Source organism: Notamacropus eugenii, chromosome 6, assembly GCF_028372415.1.
Source record: "Notamacropus eugenii isolate mMacEug1 chromosome 6, mMacEug1.pri_v2, whole genome shotgun sequence".
Lineage (NCBI taxonomy): Eukaryota > Metazoa > Chordata > Mammalia > Diprotodontia > Macropodidae > Notamacropus > Notamacropus eugenii.
The window spans coordinates 341,043,445-341,070,715 of NC_092877.1; the positions used below are offsets into that span (position 1 = coordinate 341,043,445).

The following is a 27,271-nucleotide window of genomic DNA, read 5'->3' on the forward strand; positions in this document are numbered from 1 at the left end:
AGAAATTAAAATGTTGCTTGAATGGTAATTCTAGCATACCAAATCATCTAAGATATAGCACATTGAAGAAATACACCATACGGTGTCACTCGTTTAAAAATAGCTTCACAATGTAAAGGTCAAAAGATGAAGCAACAGGGTGTGGCTGGGAGTTAGGAAACCTGAATCTGTGAATGGCTAGGTAACCAACCTTAGACATCTTCTATAAGGAAGTATCCCTTCTGTCTCTAAAAACATCTAAGATTCTCTAGTTTCTATGTCACAGTGGTTTGAACAGAAACACAGTAGATTGTGTAGTACATGCTTTCTGGAGCTGAGCAAAGCGGACAATATAAATAAATCATATTCAGACATGAATTTTCAAACTCTTTAGAACCTGGTGCCAATTTTAAAATTATTTATTGGAAATGCTAGAAAGAGTTACCAAAACAAAACACAACAAAAAAACCACACACCTCAGTTCTTTTTTGCAGTATCGGAGCAAAGTTTGAAGTATATAAATAGTTTACATTTTTGTATAAAATCAGCAATAAGGAAAAAAGATACAAAAACAACCAGAGGTAAAAACAAATTTCATCAGTAACACTGTGTGCAATCACTTCCAAACTGCTACTCAAGTGACCATCCAGGCTGATTTTTAAAATTTCAGTAATGACAAAATTCACACCATGACAGCCTTGCATTGGAGCACCAGCAGGTTTTATTTCCTTCCTTTTTAAAAGGCTGGAATCCTTTTATTTGTAAATACTAAGGACTAAGAAAGTTTCTAGCAGCTCCATTCTTTAGGAGTGCCTTCATATTTCCTTTAAATTCAAACAGGTTTTATTTCTATTCATAATACTAACAATAATAAACCATGAACAGTAAAGCACAAAAGAGTCCGTCCTTTTAACGCAAATAAATAATTGTTTAACCAAACAGACTTGCTGCAATCAAAGCACAGACCTGCTGTAAACACAAGAGCATTTCAATGGTCAGGGAAACACTGATAGTTTTATCCAATGGCAAATTTAAATAGCTACAAGCGGCAGATGAATCTAGCAAATATCTAAAAGGGGATATCAATCTTAGTCACCAACTAGTGGAAAGTGACCACAAAGTATAAACCTGTCTTTATTAAAAGTTGTGTATCATTTGCAGTATTTAAAATGGCAAGGAAAACTTAAATCTAATGATATAAAAAGTCCTACTGTAATTTATATCTACCAGGAACTTATCTATAATTGTTATATGTTATTTCATTCAACATTGGCTTAAGTAAATTAAATTACTGCCTGAGTAATGTAAACAAGCCTTACTTTAGGGAACAGAAAAACAGACTTAGCTGTCAATAAACAATTAAACTATATAATGAGCCAAGAGTATAGAAGGGAAGTTTATTTTTGCTTATTTCAGGCTACATCCTATTAATGAGATAGTTTAATAACTGAGATCAAGCCTTTTCTGCGGCCGTATATATTAAGACCACTTCAGAGCAGATCTACACGATAGTTCTCATTTTGAAGAATCACCATTTTGGCCTGTGTATATGCCCTTTGTAATGGATTATGCAGGACACTGATTCATGTTTAGTTTGATCCCTGCAATTTAAAACCTAGGCATTGAAGTGTAACATTAAACATACCTTGTATTACTAGAATGTAATCATCCTACCTTTACTCCTTTGAGTCAGTCTTACATTCACTGTGGGTCCTAATTTTGCCAACTTTCTGTCAAAATAAGAGCCCATCTTGCTTTCTAGTCTGAAATACTGAAAAAGTGAAGTCCACTATTGACAACAGTTTTGATGTAAGGAGGAAAATTTTAATGCTGGAGACTCTGAGACTCAATTGAATCAAAATGTGCATCCAATTTGAAACAGAGTATATAACCAATACAGAATTTATGGATTAGAATAATTTGTACTGACAGATCTCTCCTACTACCTCCTTAATTTTTTTCTAAGATTAATGTGTAGATGCTAAATCATTTAAATGTGTTACATGGAAAAAACAGGAGAGACTTTAATTGTAGCTACCTTTTCCTTTTGAAATTTTTCTACTAATTTTCTTTGATAGCAATTTCATCCTTAAAACCCATCTGAAAATAGCCCAAAGCCTTTCTTTCTGTGAAAGAATACCTGTTTTCTATGTCAGTAATGGTTTTTATACTCAATTTTGTTTCAAAAAAAAAAAACAATGGTTTTTGAGGTGTCAATCCAAAAATAGTTCAATAAAATAAAAGCTTACTAAAATTAAGATATACTATAACTTCATCGTAGAAAAGGAAGGATTTTGTGGGCAAGCAGGTCATTTGTTTGTGATGTTTCTTCTTATTCAAATTCAAATGTGCTTAAATTTTGAAAAGCAGAGATTAGAACTGTACAAAATAAATTGTTCCTTTCTCATAAAACTTTAGGGGGGAAAGTCACTAGATTATAAACTAGTCTAACACTATTTAGAGATTATTACTAAAATGATGTGAAACAAAAATTATTTTGCCAATGTTTCAATGACATGCCTTTTTTTCATTCTAAATCTCTTTTAAAATGACCAGCTCTATTGGGCCTTCATTGACAACGCCCATCACTACTATTTGCCAGGTTCATTTTCCTTCCCTGAAGTACTCTTATTTTAATTTGTGTTTCACTATTACACTGACATACCAGATTTCTTTCAAATAGTGTTTTTCCAGGTTAGAATTAATACAATCCCAACACTTAAAAAAAAACCCAATAACTCTCTGTACTTTAAAATACATGGGGCATTAAATGAAGACTTTGTTTTTATTTTTGCTTCACAAATCTTAAATTTCTTAAGTTGGAATTTAAAACTTTAGGCTCCAGAATAGAAATTGTGGAGTGAATTTTTTTTAAATCAAAGAAACATTTTGACAGGTTTAGCTTTTAAAATATTTGTTTTCCATATTCGCTTTAGAGTTAGATAAACATTGAAAGGTTTTCTTTCAGGTTTGGCTCAGTGACATTTAAGACAATATTCAAGTACTGTTAGTAAAATGCTGCTGTACAAGGATAGGTGTCCACATACTTAATTTTGCAAAGAAGCATTATTTTAACCAATCTACAGTATATCTGTCCAAAAAAGCCTTTAGAAGTTGTTTTGACTTTGGAATCTGTGGCTGCCTCCCATAAGTCCTGAAGGTCTTCCACATGTCCATGAGATGTTAGCATTTTTTCATAAATGCAGGGATGATAGGGAGCTTTCCCTTCTCCAGAAAAAAATACATGATTCTGTGGGACAATATTCATTTTGTTGGCACACAGACCCATGAACACATCATCTATGTAAAGACTAGTATTGAGTGTTTGAGATGCTTCGTATACCTTGGCTGCTACATCGCTGGATATCACATAGGCCGCTCCAGCTGTGTAGTCCGGGTAAGAAGGCCAATGGTACATTTCATATGGGACGTAATATTTGCTGCTCTTATCCCTTATGGGAGGGGACCCTCTGTGGACTCGTCCTACCCAGAAATCCTGAACACCAATTTGTTCTAAACTTCGAAGGTATTCGATGAGATTTGGCATGTGGATAAATATGTCATCATCGGCTGACATAACAAATTTGGCGTGTGCACAGTACATGTTTATCCATCTGAACTGCAAAAGCAATTTTAGAGTAAGATTGTAGAAAGTATCAGTGAAGTCTTGCTGAATTAAATCATTATACTCTTCATCTTCTACAAAAAGTTCCTTTTGCAGTCTCTCTCTCTCAGAATGCAGAGGGTTACTGGGACTCCCTAATGCAAAGACGGTCTTAATGTTGGCATTCAGGTGAGAACGAACATATCTGTCATTGCCCCATGTTTTTCTAATGGCATCCCGGCGGTGACGGTTTTCCGGAGAGGTCTTTACAAAGAGCAGAAGAAGCACGTCTTGGTCTCTACATTTCTCCTTATGATTAATCAAGTACTGGAAACTAGCCATACTATCCAAGTTGTGCCTGAGGGACAGGCTGTCATTGACAAAGGTGTAGCTATTTATGAGGTATCGGTAAGAGTAGGACTTCACATGGCTCATAACATGATTGTCAAGGGGTTCCCAAAAAAACATGAGGCTCAGTAAGAAGCAAGTAGCAAACAATTGTACAAACTGCCATTTTTTTACTCGTCGGCCACTCACAAACATTCTGAGGTTCATCCAGTCCTTCTTGGGCTTCGGGCTCTGCTTTTAAAACATGTTGTTTGAGGCTCTGGATGCTACAGAGCTCTGTTTCTGCAAGCAGAGGTCCATGGTAGTTAATGCTTGGCCTGGCTAGGTGTCCTTGGACCCCAGGTCGGGCTCTCCTCTGAACAATGGTTCCCCCGACCTTGGGATGGCAGAAAAATGGAAGCCTCGGAGGAGGACCCTGAGACCCCCTCCCAGTGGATCCACACTGGCATCCTTCAGCCAGTCTTCCTCATGATGCCACGAGGGATTCCCAGCAATCTTACAGGAAGCCTGCCAGAGCAAGGAGAAGAAAGAGAGAGTGAATGGATGGGTGCTGGGCCTTTGGGCGAGAAAAACTATCACACACACCCCCGAAAAAGTAAAGGGTCAGAAAGGGGCCCGACCCACCCCGCAAGTCCCTTGGCACGGGAGAGAGGGCGGACTGGGCCCTAGGTTCAGGTCTTGCCCCTGCCACGCCTAAGGGAGCTGAGTGACCCGGGAAGGGTCTCCTCTATCCTCCCTGAGGGTCAGTCTCCCCAAGTGTCCAGAGACAGGGCGGGGCTCCCTCTCTCTACCTGGCCTAGTTCTGGCGGGGACATGGGGTCTGGGGGGGTGCGGCTTTGGAGCCTGACACCCCGGATTCCAAGCCTGCTGGGCCCCCGGGGACAGTGACCAGGGGGTGGAACCCTGGCCCCAGACCACCAAGGATGGAGGGACCCAGGCAAGCTGGAGACCTCTGCCCAGGGAAAGTGGGACGGGGGCCACCGCACCAAAGCACAGAGCAGCCCCTGTCACCCATTCCAGTGAAAGTGTGCCCCTCCCTCATCCCAATCTTTCCCCTCCCTCCACCCGTCCTCTCAACTGTATAATGAGGCTAAGAATTGTGAGGATCCAGTGCTAATATTTGTAATGCGCTTCTTAGCACATGCTAGCTTGGGGGCAGGAGGCCACACCCTTCCACAGTCAGGTCCAGGTGGAGGAAGGGTTCTGCCCCCACCCTGCCCCGCCCCCAGCCCTGAGGCCGGCCCCACCCCTTTCCTTAGAAGGATGCCCAGGCCCCGCCTCCACCTCCCTCCTCCCTCGCCTGGGTCCCAGGGTCTAAGCTGTCCCCATTCAGCAGCAGTCTGGGGGTGGGGGTGGGGCTCGCTCGACTGTGTCGGACTTCCCTTCAGGGATGCACACCTTCTCACATTTACACAGCCCTTCCTCAAGCCAAAGAGCAGTTACCTGACACCCCCCCCCAAGTGCTCCAGCGCCCCCTCTCTGCCAAGCGCTCTGGGCCTGGGGCAGAGTCTGGAGACCCCTCATCCAGGCCCCCCCGGGGCACCACTGGCTGACCCGCAGCAGCTTTTGGCACAGGCCGCCGCCGCCCCGCAAGAGGGATCACTAAAGTGTCCCCGTGGAAAGCAGAGCTGGGAAAACCCCTTGAGGGGGTCACAGTCCCCCCTCTCCCCCCCTCCCCCGCTTTACATGATGAAACTGGTCCCCAGCAAGTTTAAATGACAGGACACAGGTCGGGGGCCAAGCGTGGACGTCCATCTGCTCTTTGCCCCCAAGCTCCAGGGCTCTTTCCTCCATTCCCTGACTTTCTTAGTTCTTAAGGTGCTTGAGTTTACTATGTGCCAGTCTTCCCTTGCTAGGGTGTGTCCCTCTCTGGCCTGACTCCTCCAGGAGAACAGAGCTGGGCTGAGCAGGGCCAAGGAGCCTCTCTCTGTGCCTTTCGGCCTTGTTGACTGAATTACCCTCTGCTCACTCTCATTAGTGGTGGTCAGAGAGAAGGCCAAGAATGCAGAAGGTCTGGGGAGACAACACACAAATGCCAGCTCCCTCTGGGACTTTGCTCGCAGATCTGGCCGGAATAGTTACATGGACTACACTGGGTCTGGCATTGTAGGTGGGGCACCCCCACCCCACCATTCCTTCCTTTTTAAATCTGCCAGGCGTTCTGGGGCTGGCACCTGGGTGGGGAAAAAGCAAGCACTTCTCAGGTGATATTCCAGACTTCATGTGCTCTCTCCAATTTCTGCTTTACAAGGGTCCTCTCAGCTCCCAGGAGCTTCGATTTCATGCCTAACAGCAGAAGGCACAAGGCAAAAGGATGGGGATTCTTACCTTCTAACTAGCATATTCACCAGGTGGGATCCCTAACTGAAAACATAGGCTATCTTTATTCTAACCACGACCACTAGTATTGAGTAGTGAGAAGCTGCCTTGCAAAACAGAAGGGACCAGTGGAAAAATCAGCCTACCACTTAGAAAGAGATGACTAGTCCAATTCCTTTCAATATACATTACTTAATAGGTAGCCTTTAAAACTATCCTATTCCTTCCTGGGTAAACTGACTCAGAATGTTAGAAGTGTTGATAATAGCTCTCTGCTTTCCTGAAGTGCTCAGGATAACATTCTAAGAGAGGCCAGCTCCTTGTGGCAATTGTGTGTGTGTGTGTGTGTGTGTGTGTGTGTGTGTGTGTGTGTGTATGAATTCACACTCATCACAAAAAGAAGTGAAAATTCTTAGAACCTTGGTAAATCTTGGAGATAAAACTCCCATTTTCTTGGAGACCACACCACCTTGGATTAACCATTGTTCATTTGAATTGTTACCAGATCATTAATCCAATGAGAAGGGAAAGCTTTTGAAATATTCATCTCATCCTTTGGTCTAGAAATGAAAGGATACTAAACTCTGGACTCAAAACTTGAGCTCCAGCAGGAAAATCACCAGAAGAATTTACTGAGCTTTGGTGTCTGTGCTACAAAGAGAAAACAGTCAGTCTCCTGTGTAGGGTCTGTGTCAGGTACAGGGCCTGAAAGCCCAGCAAAGAAGGTTCACATCAGCCAAGTCCTTAGTACTTTCAAATTGTTTCAAAATCAGAAACAAACATGATGTCGTCAATGGAAATGTCATTAAAAAGAAACACAACCATGCCTGCTGCCTCAGCACCCCAACAGACTACGGGGTTGTTTCCTATTTGTCTTGTAGGTGAAGCCATTTGTATGGCTTATCTTCTATGAGAATCTCATGAGCTCCCTTTCTTTGTGCTTTGAGCAGAGTAGATAATTAATAAATTCTCATTCATTCAGTAACTAAACTGAAAAAATACTGGCAACACAGCTTCTGCATTTTCTGAGAGTCCAAGTCACTTTTCATACTTAGAATTTATGTCTATTTTTTTAAAAAGATTTTTAAGAGCCAAAAATTCTGGAGAATGAGGGAGCAGGAATATCCTGTTAGAGACAGAAAATGCCGGGTGCTTACACAAAGCATCAAAACCAGGAATACAGTGCTCAGCAACTAACTGTCCACAACAATTTGCTGTTACAGGCTTCCTTTTGTGTAACTACAACATGGTCCAGTGACTCATCAACAAACTGGAAACTCAGTTATGAGTTTTATTCCCGGTTTGGGCCAAAACGTAACCATGGGAGAACTCTAACCTCTCCTGGTCATTTGGCACTTTCATCTGGGGGTGGGGTGGGGTGGGAGAATCAGCTTATTTTATACAGTAACTAATAGAGAACAAAAGGATGGGATTTCATAGCCCTTTGAAAAAATAAACAATGGGACACAGATTTGAGAGAGAGGAGGGAAAAACAATGGCCACCAGAAAGTTACACATCTGTCAAATCACTTAATCCCTCTCCGGGTTTTCCATCCTTTTCTTGTACATAGTAGGTGTTTAATGCATTCTAAAGTGAATTCTTCAATGCAGAATGAGAGGGGATTAATTCAATGATTTGTAAGTCTCGTTCCAACTGCAACATTCTATGATTTAATGAATATGACTGACTAACTTGAGTTTGTATATTTGGCCTATTTAAAAGAAAGAATACAGTTATCATTGTAAACTATGCTTTTTAAATTGATTTTTATTTTCCATGAAGTATATTGTAAGCTGTCCCTTTAAAACATTTCTTGGCTCTATCAAAATGTTTCTGTCAGTTTCTAGCCACTTTTACAAAACATTAACAATTATTGGTTCTAAGGGAACCATCTAAGAGACCAAGGGAATCATCTAAGAGATTCAGGAAAGGGGGGTGGGAGAGGAGTGAGGGATATAGGGTAGATGCCATCCTAAATTTTGGGGGAGAAAAAAAAGCCTACCTATATTTCAAAATCCCTGCTGGCTTTAAATTCTACATTACATTCCCTCCCCAGTATTTTGTCATTGTCCTCTCCTTCACTCCAGATCATTAAAATCCAAGGTTCTCAAAACATTTTCTATAAATAGAAGTTTTTCCCCTTTTAAATGGGAATTCTTTACCAATCAACAAGCTTTTTTGGGGGGGGAGGTGTTTCCTTTATGTCAGGCACTGGGCTAAGAGCTGGGAATACAAAGATAAAGCGAAGTTCTGTGTCTAGTATCAAGTTCCTAGAGGAGAGAATATGCACATTTTTTTAAAATGTCGCATATTTGCTTAATATAGATTCAGCTTCTAGCAAACTTCAAACACTAACAGAAGGCCAGCCCTCTGATGCACTTTACAATGTCCAGATCTGCAGTTTAGAAATTTCGGATTACAGTCAGCTTTTTTAAAGCAATCTAGATTCTTGTGAAACTAAGGGCATCAGTGGTGACTTTCAGCAGTCTTCCTTCCTGCTTCCTTTTAGCCAGCATCTAAAGTCTGGGAGCACAGGCCACATCATGATTATTCCTCCTTAATATTCTGGTGTTTGTTGTTGTGGGGTGATTTCAATTGTCTCTCCTACTCAACCCTATTTAGGGTTTTCTTGGCAAGGGTACTGGAGGCTTTGTCATATAAGTGTTGAATCAATCAATGATTGCCAAATTCAATTGGGCAGCAGGCTAAAATTTGGCAAACAAGGCATCCTGACCTGCTGGATAGAGGAGTGGGACTGGACTCATCCCAGGGATGTTAGAAGCTCTGACCTACCCTATATATTCAGTCTTCTCTCATTTTGTATTTTTATCCAAATCAAATTTATCCTTACAAATAACTCCAAGAAGGATTTTACTAAAATGAATATATTTGCCTCTTAACTGCTAGACATGCTATTTCTAAGGTTATTTTATTTTATGCTAATTACTCCAATTAAATGGCCACTATGTGTGATGCACCATGCAAGGCAATGGGAATATGAGAACAAAGAAGGACACAATTCCTATTCTCCAGGACCTTAATTCTAATGGGGGAGACAAGCACATATGGAAAGAAGGACAAAATGAACACTAAGTGAATCTATACAAATACATGCAAAGCAGTTAAATTCAATGGAGTTTAAGAGGTATGGCACCAGCAATGGAGGGAATGGGGAGAGGGTAGTAGAATTAAGAAATGATTCTTGCAGAAGATGTTGAACCTTTCCTTAAAGAAAGGGAGGGACTCTATGGGATGGATGTGGGGGGGGGGGGCATTGCAGGTGTGGAAGAGAGCCTATACAAAAGTATGGAGACAGGAGATAGAGCACTGAATGTCAAGAACAGGAAGTCAGTTTGGTTAGACTATAAAATGTAGGGCTGGGGGAGGAGGGGAATATTCCATGAGACTGGAAAGGTAGGGGTCAGGTTATGAAGGGCTTTAAAAGCTAAATGGATGAGTTTATTTTTGGATCCTGGAGGCCATAGGAAGCCACTGGAGTTGATTAAGGAGGGGAGGCACATGGTCAGATTTCCACTTAAGGAAAATTACTTTAGCAGCAGTGTGTAGGATGGATTAGGGCTGTGAGAGACTTGAGGCAGGAAGACCAATTGAGAGCCAGTGGGAAAAATTAAGTGAGGTGATGAGGGTCTGAACTAAGGCAGAAGGCACATTACTGGAGAGAGGAGATGGAAGCATGAAATGATGAGGAAATCGCAAGTCTGGAAACTGACTGGCTATGTGGGTGATGAAGGGTGAGGAGCTGGGAATAATGCCCAAGTTATGAACCTGGGACTCTGGAAGAATGGTGCTGCTTCAACAGAACCTTCCAAGAAGCAGAAAACATAAAAGAAAAATCCCCTATTTTCTTTGGAAGGCAATCTAACCTTAGGTCTCAGTTTTCTTTTTTCCTTTCTAATTGAAAAAAAAGAGCTTGGAACATTTGCCAGTTATATAGGGCACTGGTAAGGATGGTGATGTTTTCAGCTAAGTCCCTCGATATCTCATTGAAGAGTCCTAAGATTCATGTTAAGGTCAATCATCCAAATTACAATTTGTGTCTAAAAGCAATTAATGACTATTAAAAAAAAATCAGCCCATTACCCAGGCTGAAGTCCTGTCTGTTAACTAGCTGTGGGACCTTTAAGATAAACCATTTCACAACTCAGAGCCAATGTTTCCTCAGCTACAAAAATGGAAACAACCCCTGTCTCTCCTATCTCTCCGAGTTGTTGTCTGGACAGAACAGATACTCTGAATGTGCTCTTAAACTCTAAGGTGTCATATAGACACAAGGTAAGGGATGGAGAGCACCTAGGTAGGTGATAAAGTGGATAAAACTGTTCCTGAAATCAGAAAGACTTTATGAGTTCAAATCCAGCCTAAGAACCTTACTAGCTGTGTGACCCTGAGCAACTCACCTCACCCTGTTTGCCTCAGTTTCCTCATCTGTAAAATTAGCTGAAAAGGAAATGGCAGACTACTTCAGTTTCTTTGCCAGGAAAATCCTAAATGAGGTCACTGAAGAGTCAGACATGACTGAAACTGAATGACAAAAGGACAGAGAACTAGGAAAACAAGTAGTGGAAGAAGACAGAAAACCAGGCAGAAACCATGGCAAGGGAAGGAATTATCCAAAGATATGCCTGGAAGATTCAGTCTTCCATTCAGTGAATTGTTCCAAATGAAGAGACTTAAAGAAATCCTATAAACTCAGCATGCAAAATTCATGGTTTGTACAACAGGGCCCAACATCAGCCATGCACTATTGGTCATTGACTGAACTTTTCCCAATATCTATGTCAGTGGCTAGGCACAGGTCGGACACAGAAGCAGACCCTTCCTCTGATATGAGCTCACACCCCTCCAACAAGTTGTCAGATATGTTGGGTGAATGAATAAATAGCTACCCATAGGATCTCTGAAATATACATGGCATAGATGTCTATCCTGGGCTTGCAACTAACCTTGTTTCTCCTCCTCATAGAACTCACAGAGTAGAAGTTCATCAAGTAGATGTTTGATGAAGCCAAGTAAAATATTGAATACATCAATGAATTAATACATTCTCCATCGTACTTAAGTACTTTCAGTGGGAGAGTCGCTACTTCCCAAGGAGAGCTGTTTGGTGCCTTGGAGTATAAGTGTGAATGTGTATTTAAACTATCCATGCTTGTGAAAAGTTGTGTAAAGTCAGTGTACATGTCAAGAAAGATCGCAGATAAGAATGTAGTCTCTGGTTTTCTGCTGAAGGATTATGATTTAAATACTTGTTCCTAAAGTGTTATTACTGCGCGTCCTTTTCCCCCCATTCATATGTATATAGTACAGGGATTCCTAACCTGGGATCCATGGACCTTCAAAGGGGTCTACAAATTTGGATGGGAAGAAATAACACCTTTAGTTTCACTTACCTTTAACTAAAATTTAGTTTCATTAAATTACTAACCCCTGCCTTCAATTATGAATGTGGGCAACAAACTTCATTCTGAGAAGGAGTCCAAGGCTTCACCAGATTGCTCAGGAGGTCCCTGACTCACAGAAAGGTGAAGAATCCCTGATTTCATGCATCAATGTTCATAAAGTTTCTTCTTCAGGACAACTTAGTGCCAGTAATGAGTGGTTCCATTTTACAGATGAGGAAACTGAGAGGAAGAGAAAGGACTTGCCTACCATCGCCTAGCTTCTCTCTGAGTCAGGATTGAGAGTCCAAGTCCAGCATTCTTCCTATGCTGCCGTTTAACAAAAACCAACTGAGTTTTAACCTACTTTTGTTTATTGAGCAGAACTTAGATTCTGGGCAAATGGGAGCAACAGAAAATAAGGCAGGAAGTTTATGGAGGCCAAGTGAAGGAGGTTTTTATTTTGTGCTCTCAGCAACAGAGACCTACTGCAGATGTTTGAGCTGGATAGGAACAGCCCTGTGCCATAAAGCCTGGTCTTTTGGTGGCTGTGCAGAGGGTGCGTTACAGATTGATAGCAATGAGACCAGTCAGGAAGCTATGGTAGTAGTCCAGGCAATAACAATGGGGGTTTGAAGAAGGGTGATGGTTTTATGTGAATGAAAAGAGGGTGGTTATTGGAGATGCTAGGGAGGCTGAATTGACAAGACTTGGAGACTAGCTGGATGAGGGGGTAAGAAGGAGGGAACAGTTCCCTGTATGACTGGGAAGATGACAGTGCCCTAATCAGAAAGGGGGAAGGTTGGAGAAGAAGTTTGGAAGAAGAAGATGAGTTTGTGAGACCCAGGAAGGATGTGCTGGACAGCCAGGCACTGTGCTAAGTGCCTAGCTTAGGGGAGGAGAAGGGAGACCCAAAAGGCAGCTGATTATACAGCTGTAGAATGCAGGAGATCATTTTGTGCTGGATTCATAGATTTGGGAATCATCAGCTGAGGGGTGGCACGACCCCATGAGAGCAGATGATGTCAGCAGATAAAGGGGAGAAAGAGGGGAAGAGAGGGGAAGAGGTGGCGACATGATCCAGGGAAAGGCTGTAGTATTATGTGGCTTTTGAGTTGATGGTCTTGGGTTGGAATCCCAGCTCTGCACTTGCTGACTTTGGGCAAGTCACTTCACTGGGCCTCAGTTTCCTCCACTGAAGTACCTGCTAGCAGGTAATGAGTTAGCTAGTGAGGAGACAGATTATGGTATTGCTAGGTAAGATAAAATCTCGGCGAGAAAAGGTGGCTGTAAAAGTCTTTGTGTATTTTCAGCTGAAGGGCTTTGAAGAGAAGTCATCAGAATATTTAGGTGAGAGGAGATAGATGTAAAGCACTTCTCAAGACCTTAGTGTGTGGGCTGGTTCTTTAAATCTTCTGAAAGCTTTTGTTTTATGTTATTGGCAATTAGAGAGTAAACAGACCTATGATTTATTATATTTTGTGCTTTTTCTTCCACTTAATGTAATCTGATCCATTCCCATAGCTGTAGTTATCCCTTCTATGTAAATGACTCTGAAATCTGTTTATCCTTCCCTGATCTCATTTCCAACTGCCTTGCTGAACAAAGATTTCCATCTGGATATCCTAATGGCTAGCACTATATCTAGGACATGGCAACTATGCCTCTGCCTAGGGCTAAGCCTCACCTACCATTAGCATCAGGGAAAGGTGGGTGCTCCAGGATCATGCTTGTTTGTGGGGATAGTGGATGGAAGGAGACCCAGTCACCTCCACTCTTAATTAGCACCTACAAGAACAATGAATTAAAATGGGAAGCTATCAGAAGTTCCCCAGAGGTAGGCTCTTCTTCCCTCTCATATCCCTTGCCCAATTGTTTGTTTTGCCCTGCTGCCCCTATCCCTCTGAAGATGCCTTTTCTTCCCCCTCTTTTAGGTAGGAAAAATCCTAGTTATACCTCTGCCACTAGCACCTTAAAACTCAGCATGTCCAAAACAAAGATTGTCATGTACTTTCTCCTAAAACCTGTTCCTCTTCTCAGCTCCCTCAATTTCAGTTGTAACAGTCTAATCAGTTTCCCCATCCATCCTTCCTATATGTCCAAATCATCTGTTTACAACATAGTTCTGACCATGTTACTTCTGCTTAAAACTTTCAGCAGCAACCTGCTGCCTAGGGAATAATGCAAAGTCAAGGCATCCTAGTGACTCCTCCTCTAATTTTATCCCTGAAGGTATTCTTTCTCTTGACTCTTTCTCCTCTCTTTTTTTCCCCCTACCACCATTCACTTGGAATCATTTAATCATGTCCATGTTGGATTGTCACCAGTACAAAGTAAGCGTTTGGGGGGCAGAGATTGTCATTTTTTTGTCTGCAGATCTCCAGTGCCTAGTACTGTGCTTTGCATGCAGCTGGCACTTAAAATTTTGTGAATTGAAAAGATGGCATTAGAATCCTTCCAGTCATAAGCATCTTTCCTTGCCTTCATCTTCATCCCCATCCCCGATGAGGTGCCATGTTGTGTCAACTTGACTCTGTAACATCCTTTTTTCCCTTCTCACACTGCTGCCAGCCTACTTCAGGCCCCTTACCTAAGAGTTACCAACTGTCTTTTCTGCTTCTACTTAGTTTAATGGATTTGATTTTATTTTTTAAGATAAAAGGATGAGGGTAGCACAGGGCAGTGACATCCCTGAAAGACCTAAAACACTTTAGCATTCTAGCCTATTCATGTTTTGGTTTGTTTTTTTTTTTTATTTCTGGGGAAGGGGATTCTCCCATGTTCCTCCATACCACTACAGTATTTTACCATCTTCTCTGACAGACAGGAGGGATTCCTGTTCTCTAGAAGAGTATTTACTGAATTCAACGATAACCTCATTTCATTTAAACCCATTTTCTTTAGCCTGCCTATTAGGTGACCCTTCCTTATATAGCCCAACTGCCCCCATTTTACAAAAAGGTATTAAATGTTGGCTGGCTCACACAACTTTGGGCCTAGTAAGCAAACAGCATAGTACAAAAGCCACACCCCCTTCCAGGATGTGACACATACAAGAACATTTTTGTTGTTCACTCTATACAAACTTCCAGTCCCTCTGCCTTGGCCTCGAGAATTCTTCCTCCTCACCTCTACTTCTTAGAATCTCTGGCTTCCTTCCAGACTCAGTTCCAGCCATGCAGGAGGCCTTTTCTGCCCCCTCCACCCCACCCCTCATCCCAGCTGCTAGGAGACTTCCTCACTGAGGCTACAATCCAGCTACTTGCCTCCTCCATTTATACAAAAGCCCCTTGGAGGCAGGCCCTGGCTTTGATTTTCCTAGTCCGGCACACCATAAGCATTTCATAAATGCCTACTGATTGATCAAACAGGCTCTAAATTCTTCACCCTAGAACTAGAGGGATAGCATGATGGGAAATACAATTTCCATTCTTACTTGCTGCATTTTTGTTTCCTGCCATATGCTCCTTGTTTCCCCTTACTTCCTTTCCCTGGCCCCCATGAGTACACACACCTTTTCTGATCAGGTTGTAGATCTGGGAGATCCTTTTAACCCACATTTACACATGGCCCATTCCCAACTCAGGCTATGTTGGGATGCTGGAAGGTTGAGGCAGCAGGGGTTTCAGGGTGAAGATTCCTCACTAACGGTATGGCTGTCCAAAAGGTGGGGCAATTAGTACAGAGTAAACCAAACAAAAAGTGTCCTAATTCACAACCAACTCTGGGAAGGGCAGTGGCTTCTGTTGGTAGAAGTGTTGAATGCACTGAGATCCAGGGCCCCTTTAGCCATCATCAGCTTAGAAATCTATGGGTGGGGGAGGTGGCCAGGATAGCAGGGAGAGTAGCTTGAAGCCTTTCTATTACCAGGATTAGGGCACCCAGTGGGAGGCATAGCTCAGAGTCAGGCCATCAGTCCATTGGCTGCATTACAGAAAGACAATGTGCTGGGTTCAGGACTGACTAGGAAAATTCTACAGCAATTTCAACTGTTTGAAGGCCTGTTAACAATGCCCCAATCCCATGTGCCCATCCCTGTCTTTTAAAAAACACTCTTGCGGTGACCTTACATGGCCACCAGTTAAAAAAATGCAATCTTGATGTGACTCTAAGGGCAATGGAGAGCTCGAGCACATTTGGCAGAAGACTCCGAGATTCATCACCAGTGGCATCCAGCAATCAAGACAGTAGCTTTAAAAGACTTCAAAGACACATAAGACCATAAAAGGATGTGAGCCATCAAATGGTGAGAACTAGGGACAACAGAGGGGCATCAACCACTGGCCTGGCAACAGAATAAACAAGTTTTATTCCAACATCTGCTATTAGACTGGCACACTATGGTCTCCACACCCCAAAGACAAGGAAGAGATAGATACATGGGAAACCTGCAACACCCAAGTACCAACAAGGAATCGGGAAGGTGAAGAGGTATAAAGGAGGGTACTGAGAAACGTACAGTCAGAAAAGCCAACAGGCTGCTCACGGTACCGTCTGTGTTTCTTCCCAGTCGTCGGGTATTTTCTTCTTTCAGATCTTGAAAATGGCTCCCTCAACACCTTTGACATCGTGTCACCTCTGGCACAAACTCCCTTTGTGTACGCTGGATCTGGTCCAAGTATTCTTTTTGGCCATTCCTACTTCTTCGGATAGCCCATCAGGGACTGAGATGTTAGCATCCAAATGGAGAGGTACCACTGTCATTGAAGAAAACAGCTCGTTAGAGAGGGTCAACGCATCTTTTCCAGATGGGCTGCAGCATATGGTCAATCATGAATTTGGCAAACATGGCATAGAGAGAGATACATGGATATACTGATACATACACATACATACATATACATACATATACATGTATATGTGTTTGTGTGTCTTACGTGCATCTATGTGTGTGCATGTTTATTCATCCATTTAGTTATTTATTCATGTGGTTGTTGGGCATGGAGTCAAGAACACTCCTCCCTGGTTCAAATGTGGCATCAGACATTTACTAGCTGTGTGAACCTGAGCAAGTCACTTAACTCCATTTGCCTCTGTTTCCCCATCTGTCACATGAGCTGGAGAAGGAAATGGCAAACCACCTTGGGATCTCTGCCAAGAATCACATGAGATTAAAAAGGGGTGGCGTAGTGGTCTGGGTGGCAAGAGTGAGAGCGAGACATGGAGAGCCTGAGGACGCGAGTGTCCTCCATAGAAAGGATGGTGTCCTGAGAATAGGAGTAAGGCCTACAGCCCAGTGGATGGGACCCTATGGAGGATTTCTGGGATGACACTGGCAAAAGTAAAAGGGGAAGAGAAGCTGTGGCCAAGGTGCAATCTGGATAGCTGGAAGGAACATGTTCCCAGAGCCATAGAGAGCATGACTGACTATCAAGTAATGAGATGGGTCCGACTTTCCATTCCAAAGCAGTCCTATTGTCTCTAGCCTTATGGTACAGGTACTTTCTTAATTCTGCCTAGGAAAATTTCAGAGAAATTTTTAGGTATCTTTCCCCTTCACTCTACTCTTTTCCTCATCCATTCCTTATTAAGCTAAGTATCCACAATAAAGACCAGTGTTTCAGAAGAAAATGGTAAAATTAAAAGAAATCAGGAATGATAAGCTAGAAGCTTGGAGGATCCAGGTTAACAGCTGAAAATGGGAAATCTCTGTCCCCATGACGTTCCTTACACTCAGGGTAGTGGTGGTGAAACTCACAGTGAGGGAAGGCACCCCAGAGCCTCTTCCAGCATCTGAAGATGTAACTGCTGATACTGTCTCACCTTGGTCTTCTCAGATCACAGGCTCTCTTTCTGGAATCACACTTATCTGCCTTTTTTCTTCCCCTTTTTCTTTGCTCCAAACTCCACTTCCACACTGCATTAGTGAAAAAACTGTTTTCGTGCGTTTCTCTAACTGTATAGTTAAGGCCCTTCCCCAAAGGGGGGGAGGCTTTTTTTTCATGTGATAGAAGAAACCAGAAGAAATGGAGAAGGAAAGGGAGGTAGGAACAGAAAGCAGGGGGAGAATGGGGATTATACAGTGTGATTTAAGGGACAAGGGCATAGACAGCAGCTATTTGGCAAGCTGGGGGAGGGCGGAGAAAAAGAATCAACTTGTGAAATGGTTGCTGATGTTTTTGGGAAAAATTTTTAAAACTAAAGAACACAATGGGAGACAGAAAATGTTGGTCCAAAGTAGATTTCCTAATTCAAGTGCATAATAAAAAAGGATCTAGTGTCTTATGCAGTGCAGGCAAGGAAGAAGTATCAGTTTACATAAATCATAATAATCCATAAATGTCAAACTCCCTATCCATTATGGAACTGCATTTTTCATATCTGAGCTATAGCAAGGACTGGAAATAACAGACAGAAATCTTTAGACAATTTAGGGGCAAATATTCCACATGAGAATGAAGATGGGAAAATACTTCATTGTAACAAAAATGTTTGCATTTTTTAAAAGTCATAGTTGTTTCAAAGGTCCCTTAAGCCAGGTGTTTCTTTTCCCCCCAAGTATGTTCCATGAAAACTTGGTGTTCTACAGGGTATTTCACAAGTGGTATTGGGCTTTATAGGGAATTGTCTATCCAGAGCTATTTTGAAATTGCTTTAGTACAGATATTATTTATAAATCCACTTCCTTTCTCTTTTACTAACTCAAGTAGCAACACTTTTGTTTCCAAATACAACTGGGAAGCTAAATCTCTCTAGACAGAGAAAAGTGATTATATCTGTCATAGTGTACCCTGGATGAGGGACATCCAAAAGGGGAAAAATGATATTCCTCATCTTAAAATCTCCATTCCCCCATCTTACTTCAATACTTCAAGTGATTCTAACTTGATGGTACCACAATTTAGATAAGGTTTTTGAGACTTGTGATAACTGAAAAGTGCATCACCTTGCAGACAACCTAGTTCTGAGTCCCTGGGTATTTGGCTAAGTTGGCCTTCTTCTGGACCCAGAAGAACCTTCCAAAATGACTTTCCACCTTCTAGAGCTTTTCTGGGAAAACCAATTCCCTTCCCTCCTCCTGCCCCAAAGCCTTTCTCAGCAACCATCCATACTACTACATTCACTTTAATCAGCCTTATTTCCTGTGGAATGTCAATTACACAGACTTGTATACATTTGGTCACACACACACACACACACACACACACACACACACACACACACCCATTCATTAAGATTTTATCACTTGCAAGGTTTTATTTTAAATTTAAGTTCTTCTAAATTTAAGCCACTGTTAGCACATAGGCACAAAGTTTGTCATAGTCTACATAACTTTGAAAAAGGGTAAGGCCTTTTTCTAGGCAAAATCTAATTGGCTTGTTTGTGATTAACAATGAATGGTCTTCCCCCATGTATAAGGAAATACTAAATTCCTTTGGGTCTTCACTAACTAAATAAATCTGGCCCTGAGCCTACCACATATACCAAAGTAGGAATCATGCCATTAGATACTTAGCCTCAAAGGATAATCAAAGAATTAGGGTGGTGCCTTATAGGCTACCCCAAAGTGATCTTAATCTGGTAGTTTATTTGGAGATGCCTGCTAATTATATTTAGAGATGTTAGCATACCAGAATGGTGTTTGTGGCTTTGGCAAAGTAATGAGGAGTTTGTTTCCATTCTGGCTCCAAAGGGTAATTTTTCAGACCTGCCAATTCTAATCTAAGTCTGGTGGGCTTAATATATTCCCATTTGTTGCAACTGGGGTGGAGGGTGCTTCTCTATTCAGGACTGACTCAATTGGCGGTAGCTTCTGAGATACCATCCCAAAATGGGTTTTTCTTCTTTCTCTCTAACTTCCTGCATATTTCACATATGCAGCAGAGATAATAAGTGACAACACAAAGTACTTGTTTCATTTGATGAACTGATGGCAGGAAGTTCTACCCCACCTGTTTTGATCATATTACTTAGAGCCTAAAAACCATTACTCCAGTTTGCTGATCTGAGATATCTGGTCTTTCACAAATGACTCTGTGATATAACAGAACCAGAGATTCCTCTGACAAGCATTTCAGCAGAATTTCAGTCAAATTGAAATAAGTTAATTGTTGTCTAAACAATTAAGTCGAACTAGGCTTTGAGAGCTACTGATCTTTGGGCTGATTTTACCTCAGTGGCTGAAATCCGTGAGTTGTAGGAGACTAGGGAGAGCTGTGGAAGACACAAAACCTTCACATCGATAAGTGTCAATAATCGGCTAAGGAAGAAGCCAGCAAGTTTCTCAGGCCTTGAAAGTTGAAACCTTCTGAAAATGGGTTTTTTTAGAGGACATTTTTTCCCCTAAGAAAATGGGGATCTGGTATCAAAGTCCACTCCACAGAATGTAGGGATTTTTATGTGGTTCTAAGTGCTCGAAACTAGAAGTGGAGATCTGGTTTGTCAGACCTGCTGTTCTGGTATAAGTTTAGCACATCATTAACCTTGCCAGTCTTCGTAATCTAGAAACATGAAAGGACTGGATGATTTCAGTACTAAAATTCTCTGAGACATCTTAGAGGTTAAGCATTTTTAAAAAATCAGCCTCCCTACTGTATTTTTCCATTTTAGAATGAATACGTTCGTACACTACACATGTCACTAGATCCTTCTCCTTTCCCCCAAATGATTTTTTGCAGACTAGGTTAACTGGAAATTGATTTGCTAAATGGCTGAAAATTCAAATCTCACCCAAGAATCACAATTTGTTTTCATGTGAGGGTTGTGTCTTCTATAACAAGCCAAATATTCCTCAGTGAAAGGTAGAGGTTCTTAGCATGTCGGCTATATGGTTGTTTTAATAGATGTATATGTATATATGTATAAGTATGTATATATATTCAAAACTATTTCAATCTAATTGGTTTCCTTTGAAATTACATGTACTTTATCTTATGCATTCAAAAACATGACTGAGAAGAGGTCCATAGGTTTCCCCAGACTGCCAAAGGAGAGACCTGACAAAAAAAAAATGGTTAAGAACCCTTGAAAGACAGGAATGTCTAACTTTAGGTTCTAGACTGAATCAAGGATGGCAGAGGTGCAGTGTTCCAGGATTACAAGGGGCTGTCAAGATTGTACAGTTGAATCTGGTCATTTTACAGATGGAAAAATTGAGGGATGGTAGAATAAAAGCCTGGTTTCCTGCTTCCTGGCCCCATGCTCTTGATGTCAGGCTTCCCATAATCTCTTCATTCTCTGTGAATCAGGGCACACAGCTTTCTTTCCTGCTGCCTCCCAGGATGACTGTGAATTTGACAAGATGTTACTTATTTTCCTTGAAAACTCAAGAAGGTTATGACAAATACATCAGGCTATCTGATACAAAGGACTAAGGTCCTTGCCAAATGTAAAATTCTGTGATTTGCCACATACTTGCCAAAACATTGTCACCAAAAATGAGAACATATGTTATCCTCACAATAATCCCGAGAGGTAGGAGACAAGAGAGCTATGCCCTGCTTTATGGAAGCCAGAGCCCAGAAAATGTGATGGACATGGCATCTGGTATACAGGACACCAGACTGGGCAACAGGAAGCCCACCTTCTAGTTCTACTTTCCCATCTGTAAAATGGCAGGATCAGACCCCATGATCTCAAAGTTCCCTTTTCAGTTCTGAAATGTTTCTGCCTCATCTATCCTATCTTATCTACTGCTGTCAGAGTTTCTATATGGTAATAAGATGTGGAATGAAACATTTTACAAAGAATTGCCAAGGACTGTCCCACAAAGGACAGAGAAGAGAGGGACAGAGTGAGTGGAGCAGGTTATAACACCCAGCCAATGAGAGGCTGCACAGACATCATCAAGGAAATTAGGATAGAAGGAGATGGGCTAGAGAGAACATGTGATGACAGGACTGGGTGGTCCCCTTACGACAATGCCCTCATAGGAGGGCATTGACGGACAAGAGGCACACAGGATGGGCCAGGATGGATGAATTATGATCTGAATCTAGCTGAGTATCAAGAATAACAAATGAAGGTATAACACCATTCACGAAGAATCCCCCAGGTTATCAGATAGAGCATGTGCATTTTCTTCTCTTTGAAAGACAGCTAGTTTTCTAACTGAATTTTGTCAGTCTGTCTCTGCTATGTTTTATTATATAGCTATTTGTTCCCCAGAAAGGGCCCACATTCTATTCTGAAAATCAAGTGTTGGGATTGTGTTCAAGGTGATGGCAGTCTGTTTTAAAAAGTGACATTTCTTAGCCCATGAACTACTGTAGTAGAGGACTATATTTGTACTTTAGAAAATCAGTCATTATTCTTCTGCTAAAATAGCACCATCTGAATTATTACTATAAAATAATTCTAACTATTACCATTTTAACAAGACTTTCATAACAGAGTATCATCATTTTTGGGGGGGATATTTTAGATTAAAAATACAACCTCCGTGTAGTCTTTTTCTGGATAAGGAACTTAATTTACCACTCCAGGCAGCAACATAACATAAACAAGGACAGCAAAAATAAAATAAAATGAGTAGGAACTAAATAGAGTAAGGTAACTTCATTTGGAATCCCAAGCTTATTTTATACAAATTGCACTTGTAAAGTCCCATCATTTATTGGTCACTGATGGCCTTAAGCTTCTGAGTCCACAATTTGCTCTGGGTAACAAATATTTTCAATTTTACACTGATCACTTTAACTAAAAAAAAATGAAAAAGTCAATTATTTTTACTTTAAGCTCCTGAAATTTTAATGAATGAAAAACATGTGACTATTTCTTACTAGGCTTATAACTATTAACCTTGGTCAAACTAAAAATAACCTATTATAGTTTACATTTGTGCAAAGTATTTTTTTGAAGTGCTTTCATGCATAATATCTTTAGTACTTCCTATGAATAAATAAGGAACCTTAAGTATAGGTAGGTGGCCTGACTATGCAGTCAGTCATCTTCTCTCCAGGTCAGGGGTTCTTAATCTGGGATTCACAGAAATCCAAAGTGGGGTATATAAATTGATTTCTGGGATCCATGGATTTTTTAACTTTGATAAATCTTCGATATAATAGCTTTGCTTTGTAATCTATGCATTTTATTTTATACATTTAACACATTATAAGGAGTCCATAGACTTTCACCAGACTGCTGAAGGGGTATGACACAAAAATTTAAGAACCTTTGCTCTAGGGAATATAATAAAGAGGATCACTGTATTTAGAGTCAGAGGAAGTGGGATAGAATCTTAGCTCTGCTACAATAAGCAAGTCACTTTAATCCATCAAGACCTCAGCTTCCTCATCTGAAGAATGAGGAGGTCCAAGTGCATGATTTATGCTGTTTATTAGTCCCGTGAAGGGCTGGTCTGTACTTGGAATTCACACACTAAATAACTACAATCCCTTGGATTGGAGGAGCACAATCAAGTGCTATTTGTAAATGTCAGTAATTCAGAAGGCTACCACATCTGTCAGAAGGGAAAAGGGAAAGGACCACTAAGAAGATTCTTCCCAGAAGGCTATGAATTCAGTCATTAACTCTGGAAGTGAGGAAAGGTATATTAACACACTTTTCATTGACCTACAGAACCATTCTGGATGGAAACAAGGGAGATGAGGGAGAAGAAGTAGAAGATGTAGACATCCCAGTTACCCTCATGGTGACCAAGAGCACATATGCATTTTTTAAAAAGATGTTTGCATTGACAAGTACAATCGCCCCAGAGGAGTCGACCTACTTCTTTTAATTCCAGAGAGTTAGGGCCTTTTCAAAAACTGATGCTTCAATTATGGCAGATATATTTAGAGAGATAATGAAAAAAAATTCTGCAAGGAGTACATCTGAGTGCATTGCCAGTTCTGGCCCAGATGCAACAAAACTGGGCCCTTTTCAACTTTGTGCTAAGGCAGTATTAGAATTGACGAGATTATTGCAAGGACACATTTCACCTTAAAATTTTTCTTAATGTTTTTGAACGGTTGACTTGAAAAAAGGCTAACCATATGAAAACCACACATTTTTTCACTGAAAACTGTCGTTTAATGGTTGATTGTACTCATCCTCTCTGTAGAGCTGTGCTCAATTACACCATCCAACGTTCAGGGATACAATTTCGGTAAAGTATCTTTCATCACCCTTTTCTAGGGTACCACTCCCATCACATTACCTCACACAGTAAATGAGTGTTTCTGAAACACAGGGACTCTCAGTTCTTAAACCCAAAGACTTGAAGCTAATGCATCACCTGGACGAAGTCCGAAGAAACAATTAAGACATCTCTGCAGCAGGATCTAAGAATATTTGATCTGGACATGAGGAGGGAACACCACTATGGCAGGGTTTTTTCCACTGAGTTTTCTGTTTTGCATCATCCTGGTTCGAATACCAAACTTTTCATATCAGTACCTGAGAAATGGGGGAGTGGGGGGGTGGGGGACGGGACGGAACGGGACGCAGGAACAGCTTCCCTACCTCCTTACTGAAAATTTGTATACTAATTCTTTCCTGAAAACTAGAGACACTGAAACCACATGGATTGGGACCCTGAAGCCCAAACAAGCTAAGTGGGGTGACAGCAGAGTTGCGTTCTTATCTCACGGTAGCGCGCCATCCCTCCCTAAGGCCAGTGGCTGCCCAGGTCCGAGGAGCCCAGAGTAGGGGCCAGGCCAATCGCCGGCTGCCCAGACTCGCCCCGGGCGGCCTGCTCTGGGTCGGGAGTGGGGGACACCACCGAGGCGCAGCCAGGCAGGTCCCAGTTGCCCAGCCCCGAACCAGGAGCAGCAAACAAAAGGGAGCTGAGCAGGTTTGGGGGAATGGGGGGGCGAGGCGACCCTGCCTGTCCCGGCTCTGCAGCGGGTAATCAAAGCTGCCCAGGGGAAGGCAGAAAACTCCGTGACTGTGGCTGCTGCCTCCCCTCCCCCCCAGCCCCCCAAATTTCCACGTGTTGAGCCTTCCACCCCTGCAGGTCCCAGGCCAGGTCCTTCCCAGGGCTCATCCCTACCCAGCCGGCAGCCCCGCCCAGTCTACAAGGATCTCGGCCGCGTGGGGCGGCAGGGACAGGACAAGTTCACTACTTTGCGTCCGAGTCCCACTTAGTCGTCCGGCCCCAGTCTCTGCGGGGAAAGTAGGGCTGAGCAAAAAAGGCCGAAGGGTGAGCAGGCAAGGGCCAGGACAGAGCCCGAGACGAGGGGCTTGAGCTGGAGAGGGGGAGGGGGCGGGAAAGGGGGGGAGGGGAGACCGAGCTGGAGAGCGCGCGAGGGAAGGAGTAGGAATGAGTTGGAGACCCAGAGTGAGCCACAGAGAGAGGGGCGAAGGGAGGAGCGGGCAGGGGTGGAGGAGAGTGATTTGGAGAGGAGAGGAGTGGGCTGAAGAGAAGGCGGGGGAGAGCCAGGGATGAGGAGGAAAGGTAAGGGGGGTCAGGAGGAGGGGATGATGATGTGTGCCAAACCCTACGGGAACTTCGTAAATATGTGCTTCTGGTCCTGCTGAAACCGCCCCAACTCCAGATATCCCATCCCGAGCCCCGCACCGCTCTCTCCACCCCACCCCCTCCCATGGGCCAGAAAAAACCCAAAAGGTTAAGGGCCGGGAGGGGAGGGGGGGGCAGAGATGATCAGAAAAGGGTTGAAAGCCATTTCTGTCCCGAGGTATTCGCCTCCCCAGCTGAATGAGCCAAGGCGCACTGGTGGGGTGCCCACCGCCTCCTAGCTGCTGGGGCCAGTACGTCTCCCTGGGGAGCAGCTGGGGCTGGGCAGGGGCGAGGCAGCGGCCTCACGGAATGGAGCCCGGACCTGGGCTGCGAGAGAGCGGACAAAGGACTTTCCCGCGGCTACGATCCCGGGTTGGGTTCATTCCCCCACCGAGCCCAAGACGATTTCCAACCCCGCGGAACCGTAGAAAACCAAAGCAGTCCCAGGTTCCAACAGCGCCACAACCCTTTCCGAAGAAAGCAGGAAAAGTTTTCACTCTTCCCCAAATAAACTTACCCAGTGCAGCTGCGGCTGTCCACACTGCCCAATCGGCTGTCCACACTGCCCAATCGGCGTTCGGCTTCCCCTGTCCTTGGTCGTCCCTGCTAAAGGAACAGTCTCCAAGAACAAAAAAAAAAAAAAAAAAAAAAAAACTTCCACGTTTTAAGCCTTCGGCTGAGGCTCGAGGTTTTCCTCAGACACTGCCCGGCTGTTTTCCCTCCCCCTGCAGGACAAGTCGATTAAAATCAGTCGAAAAAGAAGATCATCCAATCAGAGGCTGGCTCCTCGGACTGGGAGGAGGGAAAGCGGGCAGTGGTCTTTAAACTTCTCCCTGCCCCTAGCAGCCTCAGAGTTCTGGCCACTCACTGGAAGTAGGGGTGGACGCCCAACTAAAGTCCACCATGACCAAGTGCTCTGTCAGACGGGTCTGTCCAGGTGATCCACCCCACCCTCTCAGGGTGTCCGCATGGTTATGCACGGAATACGGAAACGTTTTCCCAGACCTGTTCAGTCCCTTTAATTGGTATTATTTGGGCCGAAAGGAACCAGAAAAAATTTTAAAATGTCCACCTATTTAGGCAGCTTGCCTCTCGTTAAAAACTACTGAAGCCACCTACTGAGACAAAGTCAAAAGACCATAGCTTTATACTAAACACAAAGCAGGGGATGCTTATTCCCCTCATACACACCCCAACCAACAACCTCAAAATCTGTTCCAGGATCCAACAACCTCCCTGGTTTTCTCCTCACAGGCTAGATTTTCTGTGGACACCTACAGGGTACTAGGAAGTTTTTATGTTGAGTACTTAGGTTATAAGGGGTTTTTGTTTGTTTTCTTTTGTCTTTTCTTGGCGTTCCAGTGTGAAGCTGAAAGCAATCATATCCCTTCCTCCTTCCCAAGATCTTGCTATCTAATTCAGGAAAGATACATGCTGGACATATATCCAACCATGGACAGGAATCATTTATGTACAGAAACTTGTTACCGGGCTTAGTGAACAGTTCCCTGAATAAAATGATTGTGACTCACCCTGAGTGTGGCACAGATCATACCTTCTCAGGGCTCTATATGCCCAAACATGCAATACTATCCTATTACTGCTCATTTCCCAACTTACCTATATTTCTCAACATCTGTTAATAAAAATCTAAATCTACTGAGAGGCAGCCCAGTGTGATTCACAGGGAGCTGATTTTAGAAGCAGGAAGATTTTGTCTTGGAATCCTTGTCTTTAAAACATCTTGGTTGTGTGACCCAGGGTAAATGGCTTAACTTCTCGGTGCCTTTAGCAGTTAATACTTGCTCATCTAGGGTAGTTAGGTGGTCCAGTGGATAGAGCACCAGTGCAGGAGTCAGGAGGACCTGAGTTCAAATCTCACCTCAGACACTTGACACTCACTAGCTGTGTGACTTTGAGTCACTTAACCCCAATTGCCTCATCCTGAGTCATCTCCAGTCATAATATCTGGTCACTGGATTCAGGTGGCTCTGGAGGGGAAGTGAGGCTAGTGACCTGCACAGCCCTCCCTCCCTCAAAACAAAGTCAAGCGTAAGTCATATCAGTTCTCTGATGGCATGGTCTTCTTCGTCAACGAAGGACAAACACACACTTGCTCATCTGAATCAGTAGAAGAAATTCCTTACTGAAAACATCCTACACTGATGAAATTGTAGGTCCAATGAAAATACAAAAATGAAAAAAAAATATACCTATGT

General features: G+C 42.8%; 2 protein-coding genes across 3 annotated transcripts in view; one reads left to right on the plus strand and one right to left on the minus strand.

Moving 5' to 3' along the window:
* Positions 1–27,271, plus strand: part of MCF2L2 (MCF.2 cell line derived transforming sequence-like 2) — a 352,924-nt gene that overhangs the window by 197,713 nt on the left and 127,940 nt on the right. The gene's annotated exons all lie outside the window — the stretch shown is intronic.
* B3GNT5 (UDP-GlcNAc:betaGal beta-1,3-N-acetylglucosaminyltransferase 5) lies at positions 381–26,444 on the minus strand. The gene is made up of 3 exons (XM_072618351.1): positions 25,570–26,444; positions 16,110–16,347; positions 381–4,438 (listed from the first exon to the last, which is right to left on the minus strand). The coding sequence occupies exon 3, from the start codon at positions 4,136–4,138 to the stop codon at positions 2,987–2,989; it is 1,152 nt and encodes a 383-aa protein (XP_072474452.1). The 5' UTR covers positions 4,139–4,438; positions 16,110–16,347; positions 25,570–26,444; the 3' UTR covers positions 381–2,986.